A 25,021-nucleotide genomic window follows, 5' to 3' on the forward strand; every position below is an offset into this window, starting at 1 on the left:
TGGGCGTGAATTACAGCCAAGGAGTCCAAAGAGCTGGAGTTGTGAGAACAGGTTCAGCCCTGGGGGTGCTAAACAGCCCCCTAAGACCACAGGGAGCAAGTCTCTGTTTACCTGTAGTGACAGGGCTCTTGATGGCCAGTGGTGCCCAGCTGTGCAAATGGTATCTTGGGGTGCATTAGAAGAAGTGTCTCCAGCAGGTCAAGAGAGGTTCTCCTCCCTCTCTACTTGGCCCTGGTAAGGCCTCACTTGGAGTGTTGTGTCCAGTTCTGGGCTCCCCAGTTCAAGAGGGACAGGGATCTACTGGAGAGAGTCCAACAGAGGCTACAAAGATGATGAACACCTGCCTGATGAGGAAAGGCTGAGAGACCTGGGGCTGTTCAGTCTGGAGAGGAGAAGCCTGAGGGGGGATCTAATTCATGTCTATCAATACATGAGGGCATCAAGAAGGCAGGACAAGCTCTTGTCACTTGTGCCCTGGGACAGGACGAGGGGCAATGGATTCAAACTGGAGCTCAGGAAGTTCCACCTCAACATGAGGAAGAACTTCTTTCCTGTGAGGGTGACAGAGCCCTGGGACAGGCTGCCCAGAGAGGTTGTGGAGTCTCCTTCTCTGGAGACTTTCCAGACCTGTCTGGATGCCTTTCTGAGTGACCTGCCCTAGTTTTGGTCCTGCTCTGGCAGGAGGGTTGGACTTGATTTTCTTCAGAGGTCCCTTATAACCCACAACATTCTGGGACTCTCTGAGAGCCCCAGAGCTCATAAAAAAGTGCCAACTCACCCCCACTGCCAAAACCAAGGCAGGTTGGCCCTCCCCAGCCACCACCCACCCTTCAGCAAGGTGTGTTCCAGCAGCTCTTGGCTGGGTGCTGCCGACACCACGTTCGATTATGGAGCCAGGCCCCTGGGTGGGTCCTACCTGCTCAGGATGATACATGATCACCCCACTTTTCTCTCAGTGAAACTTTGAACACTTTTCCTTCCGTCTACAGAAAGTTTCCCTGGGTTATGAGTTAGGCCTGTAAAACACAGCACAGACTCACAGGCCAAGATTAATCCTGTCACCTCTGCAATAAACCATAGAATCACAGGTTTGGATTGGAAGGGGCCTTAAAGATCATCTAGTCCCAACTCTCCTGCCATGAGCAGAGACACCTCCCACCAGACCAGGTTGCTCCAAGCCCCATCCAACCTGCCCTTCAACACTGCCAGGGATGGGGCAGCCACAGCTTCTCTGGGCAGCCTGGGCCAGGGTCTCACCACCCTCATTCAAGAATTTTCTCCTCATGTCTCACCTCAATCTCCCCTCTTCCAGTTCTAATCCATTCCCCCTTGTCTTCTCACTCCCTACCCTTGTCCCAAGCCCCTCCCCAGCTTTCCTGGAGCCCCTTCAGGTCCTCATGGCCTCCTCTGGACTCTCTCCAGGAGCTACATGTCCTTCTTCTTTTGGGGACTTTGCCAGCAGTTGGGTCATTTCATTTCATTTCATTTCATTTCATTTCATTTCATTTCATTTCATTTCATTTCATGGTCCTGCCAGCACCGAGTTCACCTGCAGCCTGGCAAGCCACAGCAGTGCAACAGCCCAGGGGTCTGCACAGTCCCCCCAGCACCGAAAGTCCCAGATCCCTTCAAACCACCCACCCAACCCTTCAGTGGACACAGACACATCAGGTAGGTCACATTTATTGAGGGAAGTTCAGTACCGGCCCGAGAAAGGGACTTATCTCCCAGTACTAAAATTAACATGCCTGTAATCAAAGATTAATTTTGCTATCTGCAACCTGCTACCTCACTAGTACCTTGTTCATGGCTCACAAAATCAGAAATCCCTGAAATGTTATGATCCACAGTGATAAAACCTTTGAGTGATGTCCCCTCGCTTCCCACCTGTGCTCCTCTCCATGCCAAGTGCCAAGTGAGCTGTGTCCCCAGCACAGCCCCGCCTTGGGAGCTGCATGAGGACAGGACTCCCTGCAGCCCCAAGTTTCCCTGCACCCTGCTCTGCAGTGGTCCCTCTGCCCCCTGAGGAGCTGCTGATGGAGTAAGACCCAGCAGATATGGTCCCAACTGGCCTCCAGACTAGCTGGTGCTTCAAAATAATCCCTGGGCTCTGAGCTTTGGGCCTGCAGTTTGCTATTTGCAAAGAGCATGGAGAGAATGACCCAAATGTGCAGATGCTTCCCTCAAAAGGTGGGCTGGCCATGCTTTGTTCCACAGGCTGTGACAGTCCCTGAGTGTCCTCAAGGGACAGAGTGACTGGAAGATGGAGCACTCACAGAAGGCTAACCCCACACCTAGGGGTTGCACTGTGGGAAGAGCTGTGGCAAGCACAGCTCCAGGGCAGTGCTAGGGCAGAAAGGTGGAGAGCCAGCATCTCTGTCCTCACTTCACCCATGCCGCTGGTGGCACCATCCCCAGCATGTCCACAGGGACAAATTCCACAGGCAGCTCTGCCCAGCACAGGCTGTTGGGTGCATGGGGTCTGCCAGAGAAGAGCCAGCTGTGCAAACCACCATCTCTAACCAAACAGCAGTGTTTTGATCCAAACTATTCCCCTATTGCTTCTCCATTTGTAGGTACCTGTTAATACTCTAGTGGTGTGTCCCCTGGTGTCATTCACCCTCATTAGCATTTGATTCTCAAGCTCTATTAGAAAGCAGCCTGCACAAGGTGACTGTGGAAATGTGCAACAGCCAAACATCAGCCTCCTGTGGCCTCATGCTTCCCACCTCAGGCAGGCGATGGAACGGGGAGAGGGGCCGGGCACGGTGGCATCTCAGGGGTTGTGGTCATTGGGGTCACACTTCAGCATGACTTTTACCCCCTCGCCCCTCTTGGTGGTCTCGAAGGCCTCAAGAGCCTTTTCCAGGGGGAAGCGGTGAGTGACCAAGGGCTTGACGTTGATCCGCTTGGATGCCAGGAGAGCAATGGCCACGGGCCACCTGCAGGGCAGGGGAGAGCAGGAGGTGAGAGCAGTCACCAGCCCAGAGCCCCAAGGAAGGACCATGGAGGAACCTGGTTCCTGACAGTAATTGCCTCAACCAAGGGGGGTTTTGGCCACCAAAAATCTTCCAGAGGAGGAATCTCCAGCATCAGGCAAGGAAGAAAGGAAGTGGAAAGCAACTGAAAATCACAGGAAACTACTACAGATCTGAAACACCAAATGAAAACCAGAACTGTTGTGTGCTGTGCTCCTCTCAGCCAGGCTCTGTGCTTGCAGCCTGACCCCTGCAAAGCTCAAACTCACCAACTCAATGCAGGGAGAAGAAAGGAAAAGCCTCCCTCAGCTTCCACCCTCCTCTTTGGCAGAGACTGGCTCAGGTTGATTGCCTTGTCACTCCACTGGAAGGGGCCAGATCACAGTGATGGAGATATGAAGGGTTGCAGCTCATCTCATTTCCAAACTGCCATCTTAAAAACTGCCACTCCTCATCTTAAGAAGGAGCTTGACTACATCTCATAAATCCTTCCCAGAAAACAACCTCTACAGACTAAGCAAGACTCTTGCTCCACTAGCAATCTCTGAACAGAGTAGAAACCAGGCTGCAAAGTGGCACTGTTGGGCCTCAAGCCCTGCCCAAGGAGTAAAAGAGCGAAGAGAGGACAGCTGAGCTCCTCCTGTCTTCAGGGCAAGGCCACTCTCAGTACACTCAAAGACCTGCTTGTCCACAAGTCAAAGACCTGCCTGTCCATGAGCCATGCATTTCAGCTCTCTGTAGAGGGCACATACACCTCCAGACTGGCTCTGGATGTAACTTCAGGTCCAACCAAATGATGAAAACAAAACAAGGTTCTTGTTCATCCCAGCATCTGCTGATCTCCAGCAAGACTGATGATCGGATCTCAGTCCAGGACAAGCCAGGAAAGCAGAGCCAGGCACCACCAAAAGGTTGGAGATGCACAGGTTGGCCCAGGATGCAGCTTGGGATTTTGGCTCTCTGCCCAGAATGAAGATTCCCTACATCCTTTGCCTCAAAATGGACAATTTTGAGCCAGGAAGGTAGGTGTCACCAGGCAGACAGCTTTTCACAAAGCAGTGTGGATGGTCAGGGCCAGGCCAAGCTGCTGCTTAGAGATCTCCCAGCACAAAGGGCTGAAGCAGCTAAAACCTGTGTGCTCCTCCCTGCAAGGCCATGAGCACTTGTGGACAAGCCAGTCTCTACAAAAACAACCCAGCACCTGGGCCTCCCCTTCCACAGGGCAGAAGAGTTGAAGGCACAAGTGTTGGTTATCATAGTCTTTTTCCATTTTGGCCTGCTGGCTTGCAGCAGAGTTAGGGTCTTGTTGGGTCTCTTCCCAACAAGAAATGAGACAGCAGGACAACCCAGCTGGGTGGCTTTGTTGTGGTCAAGCCTGCAGTGCAGGACTCATGCAGGAACCAAGGCATAAAATGTAGGACACATCAGACACACCACAGCACTCACATGAGGTTTAACCAACCATAAGGAAAACCAGCTTCTTCCATGTCCTTTTCCTTGTGGAAAGCAAGGCTGTCTTAAGGACACACTTGGAGGCCCACCAGCCCACCCAGCACGGGACTCACGTGTTGCAGTAGCGGAATATCCCCCGGATATCCACCTCCCGCACGGCAGCGTTGACGATGGGCACCGTGACCATCTCAGGCCCCAGCCCCACTAGCACTAAGGTCCCACCAGAACGAGTGGCCTGGAAAACAAACACACAAATATGTTATATTTTGCAAAACACAGTCACCAGAGCCTGTGCAGCAGCCTGTCAGAAAATAAAGCCACACTTTGTGGCTGTAATGGATGGCCCAGGACACGACAGAGAAGCCAGGGAGAGGCAGGAGGCTGTCAGGACCCCCAAAGGGTGAAACACACAATCAACAAGGTGAACAAGAAACCTTTCAAAAATCTCTGGAGGGTCGTGTTATCTAAATCTCATTCTGAAAAATGACTGGCCCTTTGAGTATGAAAAGTACTTTTGGATTTCAGTGGGAGAGAATTAAATCCAAAAGCCTGATGCTTCACTGGAACGTCCCTTTTCGCAGCTTGCTCCTGACCTTTCATTGTGAAACTCTGCACCATCTTCTCCACATCCCCCTGCTGTTCATGACAGCAAAACATCCCCTCCTTAACTGCTTTCTTCACCTGCTGGAATGAATTTTCTTAATTATTCTCCTTATTCGGACACAACTCCAACTTAATAGAAGATGCTGTCCTACTTGTGCCCGCTCCTGTGTAGCCATGTTGGCTTTTGGGGTCTTCCTGTAGTCTCTTTTGGTAAGTGGTAAAGCACTTGAGCATCAAATCAGACAATTACCCACATGCTGCCTGCAAAGATGTTACCTCTTTAACTGTCTCTTTTAGTTCGTTGTCTAACCAGCACCTTCTCTGACCCACACCAAGCCCACGGAAGTTGATGTTACAGGAGCAAAGTATCGGCCACTCACCGCGGCGTCCCAGAAAAAGAAAAGCCAACACCATCCCTGCTCCACCTTGGGGACAAGGGGTACTCACATAAATGCCAGCCTGGATACAGGCTTGCACTCCTGTGCACTCCACAGTTATCTCGGGCATGCAGCCAAGCAGACTTTCCACTTTGGAAGCCACCTCCTGTGGGGTCTCATTCGTCACCTGAATGGTGAAATCTGCCCCCACCTCCTTGGCTTTCTGCAGGCGAGAGGCAGATAAATCTGGGGAAAGACAAAACAAGTCAAGAACTGGAACATTTTGTGAAGCAGAAAGGAAGAAAGAACCTGAGCCTGCTTTCTAACCCCACATTTAGTCTCAACAGAGCCACCTTGCTTGGTGACCAGCTCTCAGGAGACAAGATGGCACCGATTATGCAGTAGGACAAGGTGGGAACTGCAGCCTGCCAGTACCTTCTCAAGAGTTGATGTAGGCCATCCAGACCAAAGGGCTTAGAGTCATAGAGTCATCAGGGTTGGAAGGAACCTCTGAAGAATATCTAGTCCAACCCCTCTGGCAGAGCAGGAACATGTCCAGACGGGTTTGGAATGTCTCCAGAGGAGACTCCACAGCCTCTCTGGGCAGCCTGTCCCAGGGCTCTGTCACCCTCACAGGAAAGAAGTTTTTCCTTATGTTTAGCTTGAACCTCCTGTGCTCCAGCTTGTGCCCAGTGTCCCTTGTCCTGTCACTGGACACTGCTTAAAAGAGTCAAGCCCCATCCTCCTGACACCCCCTGTAGACATTTATAAGCACTGATGAGATCCCCTCTCAGTCTCCTCCTCTCCAGGCTGAACAGCCCCAGCTCTCTCAGCCTTTCCTCACAGGGCAGATGCTCCAGACCTCTCATAGTTTCTGTGGCCTGTGCTGGACTCTTTCCAGTAGCTCCTTATCCTTTATGAACTGTGGAGCCCAGAACTGGATGCAGTGTTACAGATGTGGCCTCATCGAGGCAGAGGAGAGGGGGAGGAGAACTTCCCTTGACCTACTGGCTACACCCTTGATGCAAGAAGGCCACCATCAAGGAGCCCTGGTGGAAGCACTTGTGTCTGGGGTTCACCTGGCAGCACACAATCCAGAGATGAAAGGGTCTATGTCCCCTCCCTCTACCTCACGCAGCCTTCAGGGAGGAGACCTGCTCACTGCTCTGGGCTGACAAAGAAGGATGAGCAATGAGGGCAACTTAAAGACACAGGAGATGCCAAAGATTTTCCAGCTGCAGAAGAAGGTGAGCTTGAAAGAGGATAAAGCATAAACTTACAGCTGGAATCCACCCCATGCAGGATGTGAGGAACATCAGTGCAGGCAAAGGCAGCAGGACCCACAGGGCAGAGCTGAGCTACACTCACCCTCTGTGAACAGCACGGTCGTGTCTCACCAAAGCTGCCACCAAGACTGCACTGCCCAGTGTCTCTGGCCTCTTTGATGAAGCAGCTTTACTAACGCATGCAGGACCTTAACCCACCAGTGAAAAAGGACTGTAAAAAACCACATTATGCACACACTCAATGAGTTAACTTAGGGAGGAGTCAACAAGGAAGCAAAAAGCCACCACTGACTTTGGCATTTTCCTTCTCTGGCTCTCAAGGTTGCTATTGCTCACACCCTCAAGGACACCTCTCCACAGGCACTAAGCAGAGGCAAGGTTGCTCTCGTCTTGCTCCCTGATGGCACAGACATCACCTGGCTATGGATGGCACAGCACCATGAAACTTTTCTGATAGGAGACATCAGGCTCAGAGGGTCATCTCACTGTTTTGGATGAGAGCAGATCTCAGATGAGCAGATAACCTCCAGAGGTCATCTCAGAGGTACTTGTCAACACTAAGTCTGTCCCTGCTGTTATCAGCCTCCCCCAGCCCTTTCATCCTCCTTGTAACAAGTAGGCAAGCCCATTAAATCAAAGGGACCTGGTAACATGGTGACCTCACATAACCCATTAACACAGAACAATCAAGCTGGTGATGATAAACATCTGCAAGGGCATGGCTGTACTCTGGTACTCTGTCCAGAGGGATCTTGACTGCACTGTAAACATCTTTTGAAGATCCATAAAATGGTTTGTACCATGAAGCAAGCTGCCCTGGCAGGTAGCCACACTGTTTGTCTCTTCTCTTCCATGTCCCCTGGAAAGAAGCCACCCATCCCCCTTCAGGCACCACTGGTGACCAGGACATTCTAGAGATAAGGAGGTAGACAGCAGAAGAGAGTGGTATTTCCCAGGCAGAAAGAACCTCTTTGCTTTGCACTGAAGTGGTGGTCTACAGGGGCCTGTGTGTTGGCACTGGAAAAGACTTCTCAGTCAAAGGTGGAAATGGAGCTGTAAGAGCCAAGATTTCCTAGACCCAAAATTGAGGGGTGAGCCATGTCTCCTTCCAGAGGTCCTCAGCTTGAAGACTCAGAAAATGATGCCCTTGCCAGGAGCATACTCCTTTCCAGGGTATAGACTTCAGAGAAGTCAGAGATGGGGGTGAGGGTATCAAGGGAAAAGAGGAGGACACAGCCACTGCTCTAACATGAGCCACTCTGACTCAGGCCCAGCACGACGAGTAGGCCAGACCAGAGGACCAACCCTGCCCACCACTAGGCTTGCATGATGTTACTGGCAGGGCAGGCAGTGGACATGTCCACCCCAGCCCTGAGCGGGCTCGGGGTGCCAGGTGTGGGCACACCCACCGAGATCAGCACCCAGGAGGCTGGTAGATGGGGTTCCAAGAAGGGATACCAAAGGTTAATAAAACGCAGATGAAGGAGGAAAAGCCAAGGCTGCAAAGTAAGGGCAGCATCACCCTGGAAGCCCCAACACAGCTCTCGTTCCTGTGGCTGCAGGAGGGATCAGCCACGTCTGTCCCTCCTGCGCTCTGAGCACTGGGCCTCAGGCCACACAGATGGTCCTGCTTGACCCTCTGCTACCAGAGCTGCACTCACACACCCCTGTGCAGCAAGACCACGGACATTTTTGAGGCCCTTGAAATGCCAAAAAAACCCTTCTGTCTGGCATGGCTGGTGTCTTCCAAATCTCAGCGTGAGGCAAAGAAACCACAGGGACTCAACAGGGCTCCCAATGAAGTTTGGGCTCCAAACACCAGCAGCAGACACAGCTGGATCCAGCCACTTACACTATCTGTCCAGTCACTAATGTATTTTATACTGTCTCTCTGGCAGAAATACATCCAGAGGCAGAGTACAGGAGCAACAGGCCCTGCCAGCCAGTGCATTTCAAAGTGGGCACAAAAGTCACTCTCTGGCAGCCCCCAAGGCGTTCCTACAGATACCCTCTGGTTTGCTGACCTGCCCAGGAAGGAAGTCCTCCCATCAGAGAGGCACACAGGACACAGCAGCAACAGTGTCAGAGCTGTGATAACATCTCAGTACACCTGGCCTCAGGGAATCACCACTAAGCACCTACTGAAGATCTGACAGATCTGCAGGTTATCAAATGACAGGGTTACTTGTGTTACAAAGTGTTGCTTGGAGCTCCAGATACCTGTGAGTCTTGAGAAGGACCAAGTTGGTCAATTAGACAGTTAAAGGATTGCATCTTGCCTCTAGTCAGAAAGTGGTTTTGGCTGCCAGATTAAGAGTTGCCTGTTCTTGTATCTCAGCTCCCATGGAAGTTATCAAATTGCACTTAAGCTTCTCATGATGGTTTATGAGGCAACTTAACAGGCAAATTTTCTGGAAGCCCTCATGCTTTCTGTGTTGATCTTCTTTCACAAAGGAATTAACTCTTCCAGTTATTCATATTCCCTGACCTTGACCTGTTTCTGGAGACACCACCACCCAGGACTTCAGATTTAGACCACACAGTGGGAACAGTTTCCCTTAAGTAGGAATTACTAAGTGTATGTTTAGTAGCAGAGAGTGAGGCAAGACAGCCCAACACTGCCACACAAATACCCAAACTGTCACTTTATTTGCTGGGGATCAAGGCTGCTCTTTAACACGCATCTAAGGAGCAAAACAGCTTTTCAGAGCAACAGCAACATCCACAGACAGACAGAAGGCTGGGAGAAGGTTGCCCATAAATATCAATCAAACCCACTCAGCAGCAGAGTGAAAAAAGGACCCGTGAAACCAACCCATCCTCTGCACCCAACTGCAGTCCATGAAAGACACCAACACCTCACCCCCCAGTTCAAAAGGGAGAATATTAGTCTGCCAGGAATAAAGCACTTCAGGGAGAAGGGCAAAGGTTATCAAAAGCAGCTTTATCAGGCAAACTGCTGTATCTGGGAGGAAAGGCAAACTCTGGCACACACCAGCCTGTGGGAGGGTAGGGCTGAGCATTAGTCTCCAGCCACAGTGCCAGCCACTCACAGGAGTCCCAGAGAACAGAACTGACCCCTCAGCAAAGACCTCACTTACCAAAATTTGTTGACTAAAGACACTTGCTGCAGAAGCTGTGGGAACTGAGCTCCCTCCACATCAGAAAAAAGCTCTCCTAGATATTTCTCTACTTGTGTGCAGCTTGTCAAAACATACACAAACGTTCAAAGCCTAAAATGTTGTGCAAAGCTCTTCATGGACAAACACATAACAAATAAATACTCTGGGCAATGAATTCAAAGAACCTGGTGGCAAAGTACAAGAGAGGCTTTGTGGGCCGTCACCTTGCAAGTGTTGGCTCCTAAAGCTGATGCAAAAAGCAGTTCCTTCAGAAGGGCAGCAAAATCCCCAGTGGCAATGAGCCAAACTAAACCCATTCCTCAGCTCTCGTCATGTACAAATATTTAACTAGGGACAGCACCTCCGTGGGTGTCTCCAAGCATCTCTGCCAAACACCCCTCAGGTGAGAGACGCCTGCAAGTCAGGAGAATTACCTAGGCCAAGGTGTAAGGATAAGAAGGGGTTAATTCCATGTGTCCAAGTTTGCTGACCCTACAAACCAGATACCAAGAACTTCCCATGGCCACCTGGGAGCCCCATGGCACGTCCTACACAGACCTACTTGGCAAAGGTAATAGAGTCAAATCATAGAATCACAGACTGGTTTGGGTTGGAAGGGACCTTAAAGATCATCCAGTTCCAACCCCCTTGCATGAGCAGGGACACCTCCCACTAGGCCAGGTTGCTCCAAAGCCCATCCAACCTGCCCTTCAACACTGCCAGGGATGGGGCAGCCACAGCTTCCCTGGGCAACCTGGGCCAGGGTCTCACCACCCTCACACTCAATAATTCATTTCTGATACCTCATATAAATCTCCCCTCTTTTAGTCTGAAACACTTTCCCCTCATCCCATCATTCCCTGCCCTTGTCCAACGTCCCTCCCCAGCTTTCCTGGAGCCCCTTCAGGCACTGGAAGATGCTCTAAGGTCTCCCTGGAGCCTTCTCTTCTCCAGGCTGAACACCCCAACTCTCCCAGCCTGTCTCCAGAGCAGAGCTGCTCCAGCCCTCAGATCATCTTAGTGGGCTCCTCTGGACTCTCTCCAACAGGTCCATGTCCTTCCTATGCTGGGGCCCCATAAGGTCCCCAGGAGCAGTCTCCAGGCAGAGGCAACAGCAGCTCCCAGTGTTGCAGGAAAGAACACAGGCAGGCAGGACAGAGAATGGGGTGGCAGGCTGAACTAGCCTGCCAGCTCACCAAGCCCTTCCCCACCCAAGGACCAAGTCACCCACCAGCTCCTGCACCAGTTCAGCTCAGCAGCAACATTCCTCATATGTGATTCAAGAGGCAGAGCTGCTTTTTCTGCTGTAGAAAACACTGTCCTCAAATGACATAATTTCACAAAATCTAAGGCCTGCACTGATCATGTCCATCAAGCACATGCCTGCAGGGTGGGGCCAGCAGAGCAAAAAATGTCCTGGCAGCAAGAGGACTTAGGGAGGAGAAGGCAATAATCTGCTTTAGGTTTTCATCCGAGCTGCCACTGAAGGTACTTCCACAAATGCAAGAGGGTGGGGCCTGAATTTTTTCTCTCAGCCCAAAGATGGAAACACAGTAATTGAGAGGTCAAAAATACACCTGGCCTGAAAGTGGGAGATGCACTAACAACCTTCTGAAAGGTCCACCTTGGGGCTTTGGGCCAAAAATGCTACAACAACCTGTGTTTGTTGTCTAGTCATACCTGTAACTGCTCCTCCCAGCCATCACCCCTCAGAAGGATCAAAAAGCAGCAGCAGGAACTGGAAACACCCCTTCCAGGTCCTGTTCAAACCCCAGATGGAACTTACAACCAGTGAATTTTCTGAGGTTACTCCAGCTCTCCATTCTTCTGGGCAAGCTACACAGGGAAGAGCCTGAACCTTTGAGGAGAGGTGGAAGAGGCTGGGCTGGGTGAGCATGGCCAAGAGAAGGGGGGATCCAATGGCTGTCTGCAACAACCAGAAGGGTTGCTCCAAGGATGACCAAGACTCATACCAGTTGTTGCAGACAAGGGGAAGACCCACAAACATCTGTGAGTGGATCCCAGAAAAAGTTTCTTCATTTAGAGGTGATGCAGTCCTGGAGGAGGACACTGATCCCAGAAAGGTGGGATCTCCACCCTCAGAGGTTTTCCAGATGCAGCTCGACAAAAACACAGCTGCAAGTAAGCGGCCTCTGGACTAGAAACCTCCAGGACACAATTATGCAAGGAAGGCCCATTTCTGAACTGCAGGAACCCTGAAAAGGCCATTTCAGTCATTGTGGATAATCACTGGAAAATGAACCCTGCAGCAGAACAGCAGAAAGATGGGCAGCAAAGGAGGTCTGCAGGGGCACAATGAGGCTGCACACAGCAAGGACTGTGCAAACATGGTGTCCAGGCCACCACCTAGTACTGCAAGAGGAAGTAAAAATCCCTGCTAGGAGCAAATCTCCAAGATGAGCTCCAAACAGGGTATCAAGTTAGCTGTGTTGTCTGCTCTGCTGCCTAGAAGACTAGAAGAAGATGTAAACAAGGCCTATTAAGCACGACAGGGAAGACAAAACCTGATCCTCAGGGCAAATGGAAAACACAAAGTTGAGGTCAGAAGAGCTCAAAACAGAACCAAGACAACAGGCAGTGATCAGAGGCCTAAAGTGGAAGAGTGGAAGTTCTGTAACCTGGAGCTTTGCCATGCAGGTGCACTGCCTCTTCCCACAGGACTTGCTAGAAGTCTGAAAACAGTCCCTAGTCTTGCTCCTATGACCACTCTTTAGCCTCTGGCTTATTCTCCTTGAAGCACTGTGGCTACTCCATATGCACAACCTGCCTGGCCTAGGATGCACAAGTTCCTTCCCCAGTCCACTAACCTAGCAGAGAAGCACCAGTTGCAACCTCCAACTTCATCCTGATCCCAATTAGTGTACAGATCAAAGTCCTAGGCAATGAGGAGTTTACTAGGATTCCCTCCAGACACGCTAATTCATGAAAAGACTTTCCATCGTGCTTGGGGTGCCTTTCCCAGCAGTTAGCTTGCAGGAACAATTTTGGAACTAGTCCAAAGTGTTTTATCTTGGGAAACAGGCAGACTATTAGAGGTTAAAGGTTAACTCTTCAAGGTTAAAAGGACTTACCAGCAATTACCACAGCAGCTGCACCCATCATCTTAGCAACGAGCACATTAACAAGGCCAATTGGTCCTGGGAACAAAGGGAGAAAGATAACTTATACAGCTGCCAGACAGCACCAGCCACAGGCTCTGGATGTGCCCAGAGCTCAGCATGTTCCCAGTCTTCCAGACGGGAGGCTCTGGAATAGAATAATAGAATTATAGAATGGTTTAGGTTAGAAGAGACCTTAAGGATCATCAGACTCCAACCCCTCTGCTGTGAGCAGGAACACCTTCCACCAGACCAGGCTGCACAAGCCTCATCCAACCTGGCCTTGAACACCCCCAGGGAGGGGCCATCAACAGCCTCCCTGAGCAACCTATTCCAGTGCCTTCTCACCCTCGTGGTGAAGAATTTCTTCCTAATGTCTAACCTAAATCTCCCCTCTTTCAGATTGAAACCATTACCCCTTGTCCTACCACTGCCCTCTCTGGTGAAAAGCCCCTCCCCAGCTTTCCTGGAGCCCCTTCAGGCACTGGAAGGTGCTCTAAGGTCTCCCTGGAGCCTTCTCTTCTACAGGCTGAACACCCCAACTCCCTCAGCCTGTCTCCAGAGCAGAGCTGCTCCAGCCCTTTGATCATCTTCCTGGCCCTATTCTGGACCCTCTCCAACAGCTCCATGTCCTTCCTGTGCTGAGGGCACCGGAACTGGACACAGCACTCCAGGTGAGGTCTCACCAGAGCAGAGGGGCAGAATCCCCCCCCTGGCCCTGCTGGCCACACTTCTTTTGATGCAGCCCAGGACACAATTGCCCCTCTGGGCTCCAGCACTCACTGGTGGCTCACATCCATCTTCTCATCTTCTCCCCCCCCCAAGTCCTTCTCCTCAGGGCTGCTCTCCAGCCATTCTTCCCCCAGCCTGGATTTGTGCCTGGGGCTGCACCAACCCAGGTGCAGGACCCTGCACTTGGCCTTGTTGAACTTCATGAGGTTGGCACTGGCCCACCTCCCAAGCCTGTCCAGGTTCCTCTGGATGGCCTTCCTTCCCTCCAAGGTGTCAGCCACGCTACAGAGCTTGGTGTGGTCAGCATCACCACAATGCTAGGGTAGTGAGACCACTGCTGAGAGAGCAGCTATTGCTCCACGAGGGGTTCCCTCAAGCTGGAATGCTCAGCATGCCCAGACCCTGCGCTTTGCTTTTGGGCTGCTCAGAACACATCCCTGCAGTGCAGCACAGGCAAGCCCAGCCTCCAGGTATCCCCCAGCACACCCATCACTCTGCCATCACCCAGGTTCACAGCAGCACCCTGTCCATCCCCCTCCATGCTGCAGCAGGCAGACAACCCAAGGACTGAATATGTTCACTGTACCAGAGCCAGACACAAAGACTTTGCTTCCCAGAGTGACTCCTGCTCTTTTGCAGGCGTGGATTCCCACCGAAAGGGGCTCAATCAGGGCTCCTTCTTCAAAGGTGACATTATCTGGAAGCCTGCAAGAACCAGACACAAGCAACAGTCACCAAAGAGGTTTGTGAGGGCAATGAGGAAAGCCATGACACTCAAAGACCAAACATGGGTCTATATCACCATGGCAAAACACCCTCTCACCCTTGGCCTAAGAAATAAAGGGCTGGAAGGTATTTCAAGAGTGTTGCTCCTTTCCATCCTCTGAAGCAGCATCAAGTGCACCTAAGCCATTTACCAGTGAGGTCTGCCCAAGCGCCAAACACAGGGACCCACAACTTCCTGTGTCATGTCTCCAGTACTTGCTGAGTCAAATAAAAAACTCCTTTGCTGAGTTTGGCATCACATTTGCTGCTACTGGGCACCACCTTGTCAATGGGGAGGGCAGCTTTGCAGCTTGATCCCACCTCCCTCAAATTATGCAGAGCATCCAAGGAAGAGTCTGTCCACCAGCAGGACAGACAATCCCTGCCCCAACCTGTGAGATCTCACTGAGCTCAGCCATCACCTTTTCTTGGCAAGTCTGTGCTGGCAGAGTGACTTCATGCCAGGGAATCTGCCCTGCTATGGCATCACTGATCTGGAACTGGGAGCACTAGCTGCAGGCTTTGCATTTCAAAGCTTAAAAACCCCACACAATTAGCCAGAGTAATATTTACTCAAATTGGAGGACAAGGCAAAACACTGCAAGAAGGTAGTTCCAAACCAGCCATTTCTTCCCTAGCCAAAACTTGTGATGTTGTCAGAAAATGTTATTTTAACAACACACAGGAAAGCAGTGACAGTGGCCCTGGACAGTGAGAACTTTGTGCCATCCAGAGAAGCATCTCGTCCTGAGAGCAGCTGCTTGGAATCTGCTTTGAAAGAAGCTTCCTGCCTGAGGACTCTCATGGGAAAAGCAGTTAAGTGCCTCCTTCTGACTTGATGGGATCCTGAAATCTTCCTCTGCAGACACCAAAGATCAATCCCAAGGACATTTCTGCTCATAGAAGTACCAGCTCTTTACAGACTGAGAAAGAACAAGCTCCACAGGTAGATCCACCTCAGGGGGCCACTACCTGAGACTATTTTTAACCCCTCATGTAAACGCACTTCTTTGGGTATATTTCTATATTCACCAGAGTATTTAAGAAGCCACTTGCTTTTAAGCAAACATGTCAGTCCTGCCACAATTAAGAAGAAACTCATTTGCTGAACTCTCTATGAGAACAGACGTGTCATGCTGGCACCTGAGGAGGCCACCCAGCAGCACACAAAAAGCAGCTTAGCAGGGACACTGCTTTCTATTCCTGCTTTGCTTGAAGTAGGATGACTTTGTTCCAAATGACAGAGCAAAGCTTCAGCAACTGATGAGGTGCTTCCTGAAGAGCAGGAGTAAAGCTTGCTCAGCTCAGAGAATCACACCAAGGCCTTCCAGGCACCGTCCTAAGAAGGCAAGGCCATATAAAGGCAGCAGAAAAGAAACTGAGAGCAGTGAGCAAATGGGAAAACAATTAAAGTGTAAAACAGTGGTGACATCCCAGGAAACATGCAAGAAATGTTTGTTTATGTCTGGCACCAGAGGAGATGAACTGCACCTGCCTGACAAATCTTTCGCAAAGCGGCTGCCATCCGAGCCTTACACGGTATTTATGGATCCGAAAGCAACAAGACCTGACGTGTTGAAGCCAAGAGAGCTCACTGCAATAACCAAAAGGGCCAAGGGGTGATTGCTTCAGCTAACCCTCAGCAGGGTGTGTACAATTCTCTGCAGAGGGATCACCAACTCACTTGTAGCAGTAGCTGGCACTGTGCTTGTAGTAGCGGCACAGGTTCCCGTCGTCGGGAGGTGTCGCGCAGAAGAAGATGGTTGGAGACAGGTTGTAACGGCCGGTCTTGCAGAACTCATCCATTTCTCTTGGGACACCAGGCTCGATGGCCACTCGATCACCTGCCACGGTGAAAGCAGGCTGGGTTACTCAGGAAGAAGGTGAGCACATAGGTATGAGTAGCACAAAACAACCACAGAAGACAGCATGAAACCCTGGCACAAGGGAAGTATGAGGGACATCTGCTAACTGAGAAAGACCATGCTGCACACACCAGGGGTGTTCCGAAACACTTCCTGCACGGTGTCCTCCTCACCAAGATCTTCAGAGTTACTTGAGATGGTGTTTGAGAGGCACAGACACAGAGCAGATGGAAGCTGGGTCACTTGCACTCAACCCCAGAAGATGTAAAGGCAGCCCTCACCCCAGGCTGGTCACCACACGGTGACCAGATTTGCTTCAGAATCCATACTAATCAGAAGAGGAAATAATTTGGATAAAGCAGGTGAGCTATGCTGGCCACCACGCTGCCAGCTGGAACTTCCTTCATCAGGAAGGAAGCTAGTGGTGCAGAAGCACACCCAGGAGTCAGACAGGACTTATCAGGGGACAGAGACATTTTGATGCTATGAGGGAGTAGCCCAGACTGCTGGAAGGACACATGCCACAGGACTAAGAGCAACTATTGCAATCACAAGGCCAGCCAGATTAAAGAAAACAACTGTGTGACCACAGTACAACCTGCAAGTATGTAAGGGACACCAGACAGAACATTTGATTCGACAGAGGAAAGCCAATCAAAGGCAAATCTGTCAGTGAAGCTCTCCACCAACAGGCTTGCAGTCAGCCACGATGACAAGCAGGAGGATGGATGGAAGTGAAGAGCCATCTCACCGACTGCACTGCCTCTATCTTGGCCAGCCAGGGATGTCTGGGTTGAGAGGAGCAGGACAAGCACACAGTGAATGTTCTCCCAGCCTTCCATTAGATTCAGCTGTGGTGTCTCCCATGTGCATGTGGTTCCTTTGTCTTTAGCAACCCTCAACAATTTCTCCTCCACTTTCCACCATCTAAACTTCTAGCACCCAAGTCATCCTTTGCCAAGGAGGCCAGCAGGTCAGCTGTATCTTAGGTAAGTGCTGCACCTGGTTCCTGCTACCCTTGCTTGTATATTGGAAGAACCAGAGAACAGGCAACCTCCCTGCCTTCCAGGAGCCTTCAGACCTGTGCCACTTGTCCTTGAGTTGTCTCTTCAGCTCCTAGCTCAAGTTCCTAACTTAGTAATGTCACAGAGACACTGCTCCACATCTCATTATCTCCTTGCCCTCCTCTGAATCATCTTTACTTCCTCTGTATCTGTGGGGAACAGATAGCGACATTATCCCTTTGGAAAGGAGGAGACCAGAACTGCCTGCAGTGTGAAGTGATGTCCTCTGATTGAGTCTCTGTCCCTTTCCTAACACTGATTTGCATTTTTCACTGTTACTGCACCAACACTCTCATGCATTGTGTCAGAGCCACTGCTCTTCTGCAGTGACGGTCAACCCATCATTTCAGATATGAAGCTGATTTTGTTTCTTCTGTCATGGGCAACACTTTATCTGCATTGAATTTCACTTGCATCTTATTGCCCAGGCACTCTTAAGGTCTCTCTAACTCCTGCTAGCTCTCCCCTGTCCTCTCCACTGTGCCTAAGTTGCTATCATCAGTAGACTTTGCAAAATTCACTGCTCAGCCCATTTTCTAGGACACTCATGAGCACAACAAACTGCAGAAGTCACATCACGGGGCCTGGTTCAGTTGCCCCAGTGACCTCTCCCCACTGCAGGAGGCCATCTGCTCCTTCAAGAACACACCCACAGAAGAAACATTAACAGCAGGTAGTTGGATAGAGCAATGCACATGGTTTCTGAAGCCTTCTCTAGCTTTAAAAGGCACCTTGTACCAGCATCCACTCTGCTTGCACGAAAATAAAGTTAGAGCAGCTCAAGACATCCCAGGATAAAACATTCCTAAGAAATACCAAAAACTACAGTGGCCAAGCTGGGTGATTAATAGCAGCACAGTTATACTGTGTGAAGAAGGTGACACTGTACGATTCACAGCTCAAAACACCAGATAAATTTATCTAACCAAAAAGCACAGCCCATTCACACATTCTCAGGAACTGCTTAGCATTAGTAACCAAAGAGGCAGTTTTGATTCCTATTACCTGGTTTCAGATGAGACACTCCTGATCCCACTTTGACCACAGTCCCAGAAGCTTCATGCCCCAATACCATGGGGCTCTTCACGACAAAATCCCCGATCCGGCCGTGCTGCCAGTAGTGAACATCAGAGCCACAGATCCCAACTGAGTGCATCCGCAGCAGGACCTCTGCCAGAAAAGGAAGGAAGGCTCCTTGTGGAAAAACTTCCCCTCTCAAGCACTGGGAGAGCAGTACGTGTGCTGCCCCTGTGCCCCACACCAAAGGCCAAGTGTGAGAAAAGGTTCTTTTCTTCCCCACATAAGTCTAAACAGTCTGACAGCCGATAGCCCCCCTGGCGTCGGCTCGTGACACCAGGGCAGCAGTGAAACATCCAAATTTCATAGTATCATATCATAGAAAGGTTTGGGTTGGAAGGGACCTTAAAGATCATCCAGTTCCAATCCCCCTGCATGAGCAGGGACACCTCCCATCAGACCAGGTTGCTCCAAGCCCCATCCAACCTGCCCTTCAACACTTCCAGGGATGGGGCTTTCATGACCCCCTGGGCAACCTGTTTCAGTGTCTCACCACCCTCATAATCAGCCTTACAGAAATGTAGCAGAATAGCAGGTGCACACATTAGGCTGGGTGGCATGTTCATGAGACACTTGCTGAAACAGAAAACTATACATTGATTTAAAAATCAGGAAAGCTTAAAATATATTGAAACCCCTGTCAAAAAAACTCTAATACAATCTAAGAGCAGTGTGACTAGTACTGGAGAAAGAATAACAGATCAAGCCCATTTCATTTTTCTTTTTCCTTAAGCCACCATTTCAGCTCTGGAGAGTTAGTGAATCAAATTTCCATCAGCCCATGTGCCTGGCCTGTTAATATTTAGTCCTGCAATAAGATCATCCAACATGTCCCAAGAGCTGTCTAATGTGAATTACATCACCTGATAAAACAGGAAGCAAAAAAAAGCCATATAAAGTGGTGTATCTGTGACTGCTCCACCTCTTTTCAAGTGGAAATGCAGCCTTGTCTGTTTCAGCCACATTCTTTTGTATTATTAATTTCTTTTGGAAATTATTTTGGATTGTTTCACACTTTCTCAGAAATATTTTCTCTCTTTATAATATCAAGGAGCAACAAATGTGAAAGGAAAGAGATGAGTAAAGAAAGCAGACAGATCCAGACCTACCATTGGGACCTGGTTCCGGGATTGGACGGTTTTCCTATGGACAAAAAGCAAAACAAAAGGCATTCAGCTTTTTGTGCACAGCCATGGGAACACCTGGTGGCATCACAGAATCACCAGGTTGGAAAAGACCTTCAAGATCATCAAGTCCAACTGTCTACCCTACAACCCCTGACAACTGAACCATCCCCCAAAGCACCACCTCCACACATTTTTTGAACACCTCCAGGGATGGTGCCTCCACCACCTCCCTGAGCAGCCTGTTCCAAGGCCTCACCACTCTTTCTCTGAAGAAATTATTCCTAATACCCAACCTGAAACTCCCCTGGAGTAACTTGACCCCATTTCCTCTTGTCCTACAACTGGTCAGCAGGGAGAAGAGGCCAACACCCTCCTCACCACAACCTCCTGTCAGGGAGATGTAGAGGGCAATGAGGTCTCCCCTCAGCCTCCTCTTCTCCAGGCTGAACAGCCCCAGCTCCCTCAGCCTCTCCTCATCAGACCTGTTCTCCAGACCCCTCATCAGCCCAGCTGCCCTTCTCTGCACCCTCTCCAGCACCTCCATGTCCTTCTTATACTGTGGCACCCAAACCTGCACAAAGTTACTCCAGGTTAGCTCAGGAAAAGGCTGAGCAGATCAGGGTTGTGGTTCTGCCTGCTCAGTGGGACATTCCCATGCAGCAAGGAGGGCTATGAATGTGCAGCCCAGGTCCTGCCTAATTCACTTCATTTTGCCGGCACAGGGGAGTAAACTAAATTACTGAACTTTCCTGCCCTGAAGCACCTCAAGTTCCAGCTGAATCCTTCATCCCAGTGGCTGACAAAAACATTCTCCTTCATTAGCCAGGAAGATTCTGAACCTCCTATTCCTGTAAAGCACTAATATTGCAGTATGTTTATTACTACTACAAATAACAGGAAATATTTTTGCTACATAATAATAAGCCCAAGTATAAATCAGTTATAAATGTTACTGTAAATCACAATTACAGCCACATCCTCTAGCAACTGGCATAACACAGCTCTTTATGGGACGAAGGAGAAGATCTGAATTATACAAGTAGTCACTGGGCTCTGAGTTACCCTTCCACCCAGATCTGCAGGCTGGAACTGAACTCCCTCAGTTGCCTCAAAAGACAAAGGAAGCCTTTTGTTGGATTTTACAACATCAAGATACCCCACTAGCACCTCTAGGATCAAGTCTCTAAGAAAAGCTTCATCAAAGTAGTTAGTGCTAACAATGAACTCTTCCTAACCCATTTGCTGCTCAAAATTTCATGCAGTTTAGATCACTTTACCCACAGCCCCAAACTGGGCTTTGAGCAGACCTCCTATTCACACAGCTCCTCTTCAAAAATGTGGTCCATACACATCAGTGAGCCCACAGACAGTGACTCCTTGCCACAGCATCTTCAGTTAGCAAGACAATTGATATCTGGACTAGAGAGACAAGCTTTAGAGAAGTCCTCCATGTATTAGCTTCACCAGGTAGAAGCCTGTCACAACCTGGGTATGACAACCCAGGGAGGTTCAGATTGGGACCCCTTGCTTTCTAAACTCCTCAGAGAGGAGCCTCAGAGTGGCTGAATCCAACCTTAGGCTCAGACCTGGCCCCTCTAGGGGAAGAGATTAAAATGTCACAGTCCAAGGAAATACTCAACCATCCAATAGCCCTTGAGCAGATTAAGGTGAAACGAGACTCAAGGTCTGTATTTGAATATTAGGTTTAATTAAAACTATAGAAGGAATATGGACACTTCAATTATTATCTCAGGCTGCACAATCATAAAGGCTGACAATTAGATCGCAAGAGCACAATACAGATATGTTTAAGCTGCACAACCTAAGAAAAAAAATCATGGTTAGGCCTTGTGTTACTTGATGATGTTAGGAAGGGAGGTAGAGAGAGAGAGTAGAAGGAAAGATTAGAGAGATAGACAATAGAAAATCCCCAGTCCTGGATTCAGCGTTGGGCCAACAGGGGAGAGCTGGTGTCAGTGAGGCTCCCCAAGCCCACCATTGCAGCCCTGTTTGATAGGCCTAGTTTTCTTGTTTCGGAAGGATGAGCATCAGTGATTGAGTCATAAGCCTGAGCAGCTGGAGAGGAGCTGCCCTGTCAGCCCCTCCACCAGTGTCCTTATCTCAATGGCTGTACATGCAGGCCAGGCCATACCCAGCCATCATTGCTGTCTCTATCCTCTCAGGAAGGCCTTTTGGGATGCAAATGAGACTTACGGGGTTCGACAGCAATTCCAGCAAGCACTGGTTCTTAGGACTGGTCCCTCACAAAGCTACTACTAGAGATTTTCTGCTGCCCTACTGCAGAGAAAGCAGGGCACCCCTTCCTGCTTTTGGGGAGCACTGTTTTGCACCTCAGCTAATCAAATACATTCTAAATCCCAGCACATTCCTCAACTCATACTTTGTACCTCACCAATATAAAAAGAATGAAAGGAGACATTCTGAAAACACATTATCAAAGCACTGCTCTGTCAGAATACTTGCTGGTATTCTTGTCAGAACACTGTGCTGCAAGTGGCGCAAATTCTGTTGACTGGAGTGCAAAGTACAACACAACCTGCTGACATTTTCCATGCTCAGAACTGCAGCTGCATTTTTCCTATCTGTTTGTTTTGTGCCACCAAGGACACAGCCAAGAGCTTTGGTTTTTCAAAGCTGTTGATCTAGATGTAGCCTCTAATACAGAAAATGTATAATAATGTATAATAAATGTGCAGTCTGGTAACACATCAGAGGTACAGACCTCCTCAGTCACGTTAAAGGGACTGAAGAGAACAGTCCATGCTGAGACATACAGCAAGCCATCCTGCAGCTGATCCTGTGTGTGTGGCATTCCCCAGCCCAGAGAAAAACACCTTTTTGATGTTTTTAATAACAGCTGTGCCAAAAAAAAGACATCTTGGTGGGAAGTGAATCCTCCAGCCTGATCTGGAGAAGACAGGGAGCGACCAAACTGGAAGACCCCAAATTATTTCAAGACACGTGTTCTGCTCCTTGCTTACTAAGAAGTTCAGAGATAGGAACTGGTGCAAGTGAGGATGAGAAGGAAATGCAGCAAACAGCTGTGGAAGGAGACACGTGAAGAGGGGACATGGTGCACACATAAAAAAACATAAATCCTGAAGAGGCAGTAAATGGGAGCCTGTGCCAACTGCCTAAGATAAGGAGCAGAGTCAACAAAGAAGAAGCAAACCCATTTTTGTGTAACACAGGTCAGCAACTGAAGTCACAGTGACTCTCCCCATGGGCAACACATCCAAAAGAATCAAGTAGGGTGTGGATACCTGTCTTTAGGTATCAATAACATAGATAACAAGTTCAGAGTTCACTGCCTAGGCTCCTTATGGGGTCAGTGGGGCAATGCAGTGAGTGCCATTCACATTGTGGCAAAGAAACTTCAGTAAGATCACACCCCACTGTGTGGCACCTGCCAGCAAGGTCAGCAGAGCACTGATGACCAGCTCCAGTGTCTCCAGCAACACAAATATCCCAAGGAAAACTCATGCATCAAGGCCTAAGCCAGTTTAGAGACCAACAATGTAGATGGTATGCTGCCAGTATCTGCCCTCACAAGTCTCACACACCTTTCTAAACTACAGGATTTTGGAAATGCATTCTTTGAGGGACCACCTCAGCTGTCACCCACTGCGAGTTACTTCCAGTAGAAGTCAGGCTGCACATGCTTCTAGTGAAACTGCAGCTGTATGAAAAGTGGCTGGGAGCCACACAGGAATTATGCACAAGGGCACTGCTTACCCTTTGGCATGTGTTGCTTGAACTGTGCAGGAATAATAAAAACTCAGCTCTTACCCTGACACCACCTCCCACAAGGGCTGCTGCAGGTATCCAAAGTCTGTGGCCTTGCAGGGGGCCCTGCTACTGAAAACTGTACAGGTCAATGTCCGCCCACGTCCATCTTCCCTCTCTGCCTTGGCACTTGCCGAACTGGCATAACCCAACCTCCAGCAGCGCCGCAGTGATTCTGCACCCACTGCCGAAGCACCCACAGCAAACAGGGCCGAGGGGGCAGCCCCGGCACAGGGTCCCCCCTGTGGCTGCTCCCTCCGAGCCCTCCCTCCTGCCTCTCCCTTGGGCCGCCGTCAGCCCCTGAAGAAACACCTCACTCTCCTTTTCTGCTCTCTGGGAAATAAACCTGTTTCACGGGGCTGTCGACCGAGCGGGACCCGCTCTCAAGAGCACCTGCTCCCGCCCGGCCTCCCGCGCGGGAAGGCCCCGCTGGGCCCTGCCGGGGGGCAGCCCCGCAGGGGGACCTGCCCAGCCCTCCGCACCCGGCCGGGAGCAGCTCGGCTCACTGACCGCTCGGCGTGGCCGAGCCCAACGAGCTCCCCCAGCGCACCCGAGGCTCCACCTCGTTGGCCTCCGGGTCCCCGGGGGAGCTGCAGGGCGGCCCGGCCCGGCTCCCCCCGGCCCGGCCGCCGCGGGGCCCTGCTCCCGCACCTCCCCCCGCAGAGCCCAGCCGAGCCGAACCGCGGCGGCCCCGGCCCCCTCCCCGCCCCAGTCGGTACCAGGCGCAGGTCCCCGGCTCGGTGCACCACCACGGCCAGGTTCTGCCCGGGCGCCGCCATGGCTCGGCGGGGAGCCCGGGTCCAAGGGCCGGCGGCGGGGCCTCCCGCGGCGGGGCCGCCCCCCTGCCCCCCGCGCCGGGCCCGGCGCCGCCCCCGCCGCGGGGAGCGAGCAGGTCGGGACGCGGCCCCGGCACCGGCCCGGGGCTGTGGGGCCGAGGCTCAGAGCCAGGCCCCGGCACCGGGCCCGGGGCTGCGGGGCCGGGGCTCAGAGCCAGGCCCCGGCCCGGCCTCCCGCACAGCACACCCAGAGCCCGGCCCCGCAGCCCCCGGCTGCCCTCCCCGCACCCCCGCCCTGCTGGGCGCGGGGCCCCAGCCTTCCAGAGCTGAAGGTGCCCTCAGGCCCTGGCCCCTCGCAGGTCCTGCCCTCCCGGGCGATTCGCGGAGTGCAGCGGGTACCCCTTATTGCGGCACCAGGGCTGGCTCCCCCCGAAACAAAAGACTTCCTCTGTTGATACAACGAAGACCTACATATTCATTTATATCTGGGAGCCGGGCAGGATCATGCTAAACGTTTCCCGGATCACTATAATACTGGTGCTCCCCTTTCCTCGGTGGTCGTGGGCAGGGGTCTTGTGGACGAAGGCTGGAGGGCTTCCTCGGGGGCCGAAGGCGACTGGGCAGAGGTAGCAGCCGCAAAACCGGTTGTGGCTGGATTTTTGGAGAAGACCCTTATTCCTTACTTCCCCCATCTAAGCTTTGCGCTTATCGGTAAAACATGTAACGCATCTTAGCACCTCCTGTCTGCAAAAAGGGCCCCTGTAACGATTAACTGCTTCGTTCCTGGGAGAACGGCTTATTGGAAAAAACAAACAAACAAAAACACTTGAGGTTACAGGGATTCTGGGCTTCAGAATTAAGAGGTTTCCTG

At 50.9% G+C, this 25,021-nt stretch overlaps 1 protein-coding gene across 1 annotated transcript; it reads right to left on the minus strand.

Moving 5' to 3' along the window:
• Nucleotides 1–1,667: 1,667 nt before the first annotated feature.
• On the minus strand, nt 1,668–24,216 carry SORD (sorbitol dehydrogenase). The gene is made up of 9 exons (XM_051628765.1): nt 24,094–24,216; nt 19,550–19,583; nt 18,369–18,533; nt 16,119–16,278; nt 14,256–14,374; nt 12,911–12,976; nt 5,481–5,656; nt 4,544–4,665; nt 1,668–2,942 (listed from the first exon to the last, which is right to left on the minus strand). The coding sequence occupies exons 1-9, from the start codon at nt 24,151–24,153 to the stop codon at nt 2,777–2,779; spliced, it is 1,068 nt and encodes a 355-aa protein (XP_051484725.1). The 5' UTR covers nt 24,154–24,216; the 3' UTR covers nt 1,668–2,776.
• Between the last annotated feature and the right edge of the window lie 805 nt (nt 24,217–25,021).

The sequence above is a fragment of the Apus apus genome, chromosome 10, assembly GCF_020740795.1.
Source record: "Apus apus isolate bApuApu2 chromosome 10, bApuApu2.pri.cur, whole genome shotgun sequence".
In the NCBI taxonomy this organism is placed as follows: Eukaryota; Metazoa; Chordata; class Aves; order Apodiformes; family Apodidae; genus Apus; species Apus apus.

Bases quoted from the DNA above. Each gene is read 5' to 3' on its own strand.
- SORD (XM_051628765.1), bottom strand. From the start codon at position 24,153: ATGGCGGCGCCCGGGCAGAACCTGGCCGTGGTGGTGCACCGAGCCGGG. The intron at 14,375-16,118 runs GTGAGTTGGTGA...TGGTTCTTGCAG, and splicing joins AGTGCCAGCTACTGCTACAA to GCTTCCAGATAATGTCACCT. The intron at 5,657-12,910 runs GTAAGTCCTTTT...GTCTTTCCCCAG, and splicing joins AGCTGCTGTGGTAATTGCTG to ATTTATCTGCCTCTCGCCTG.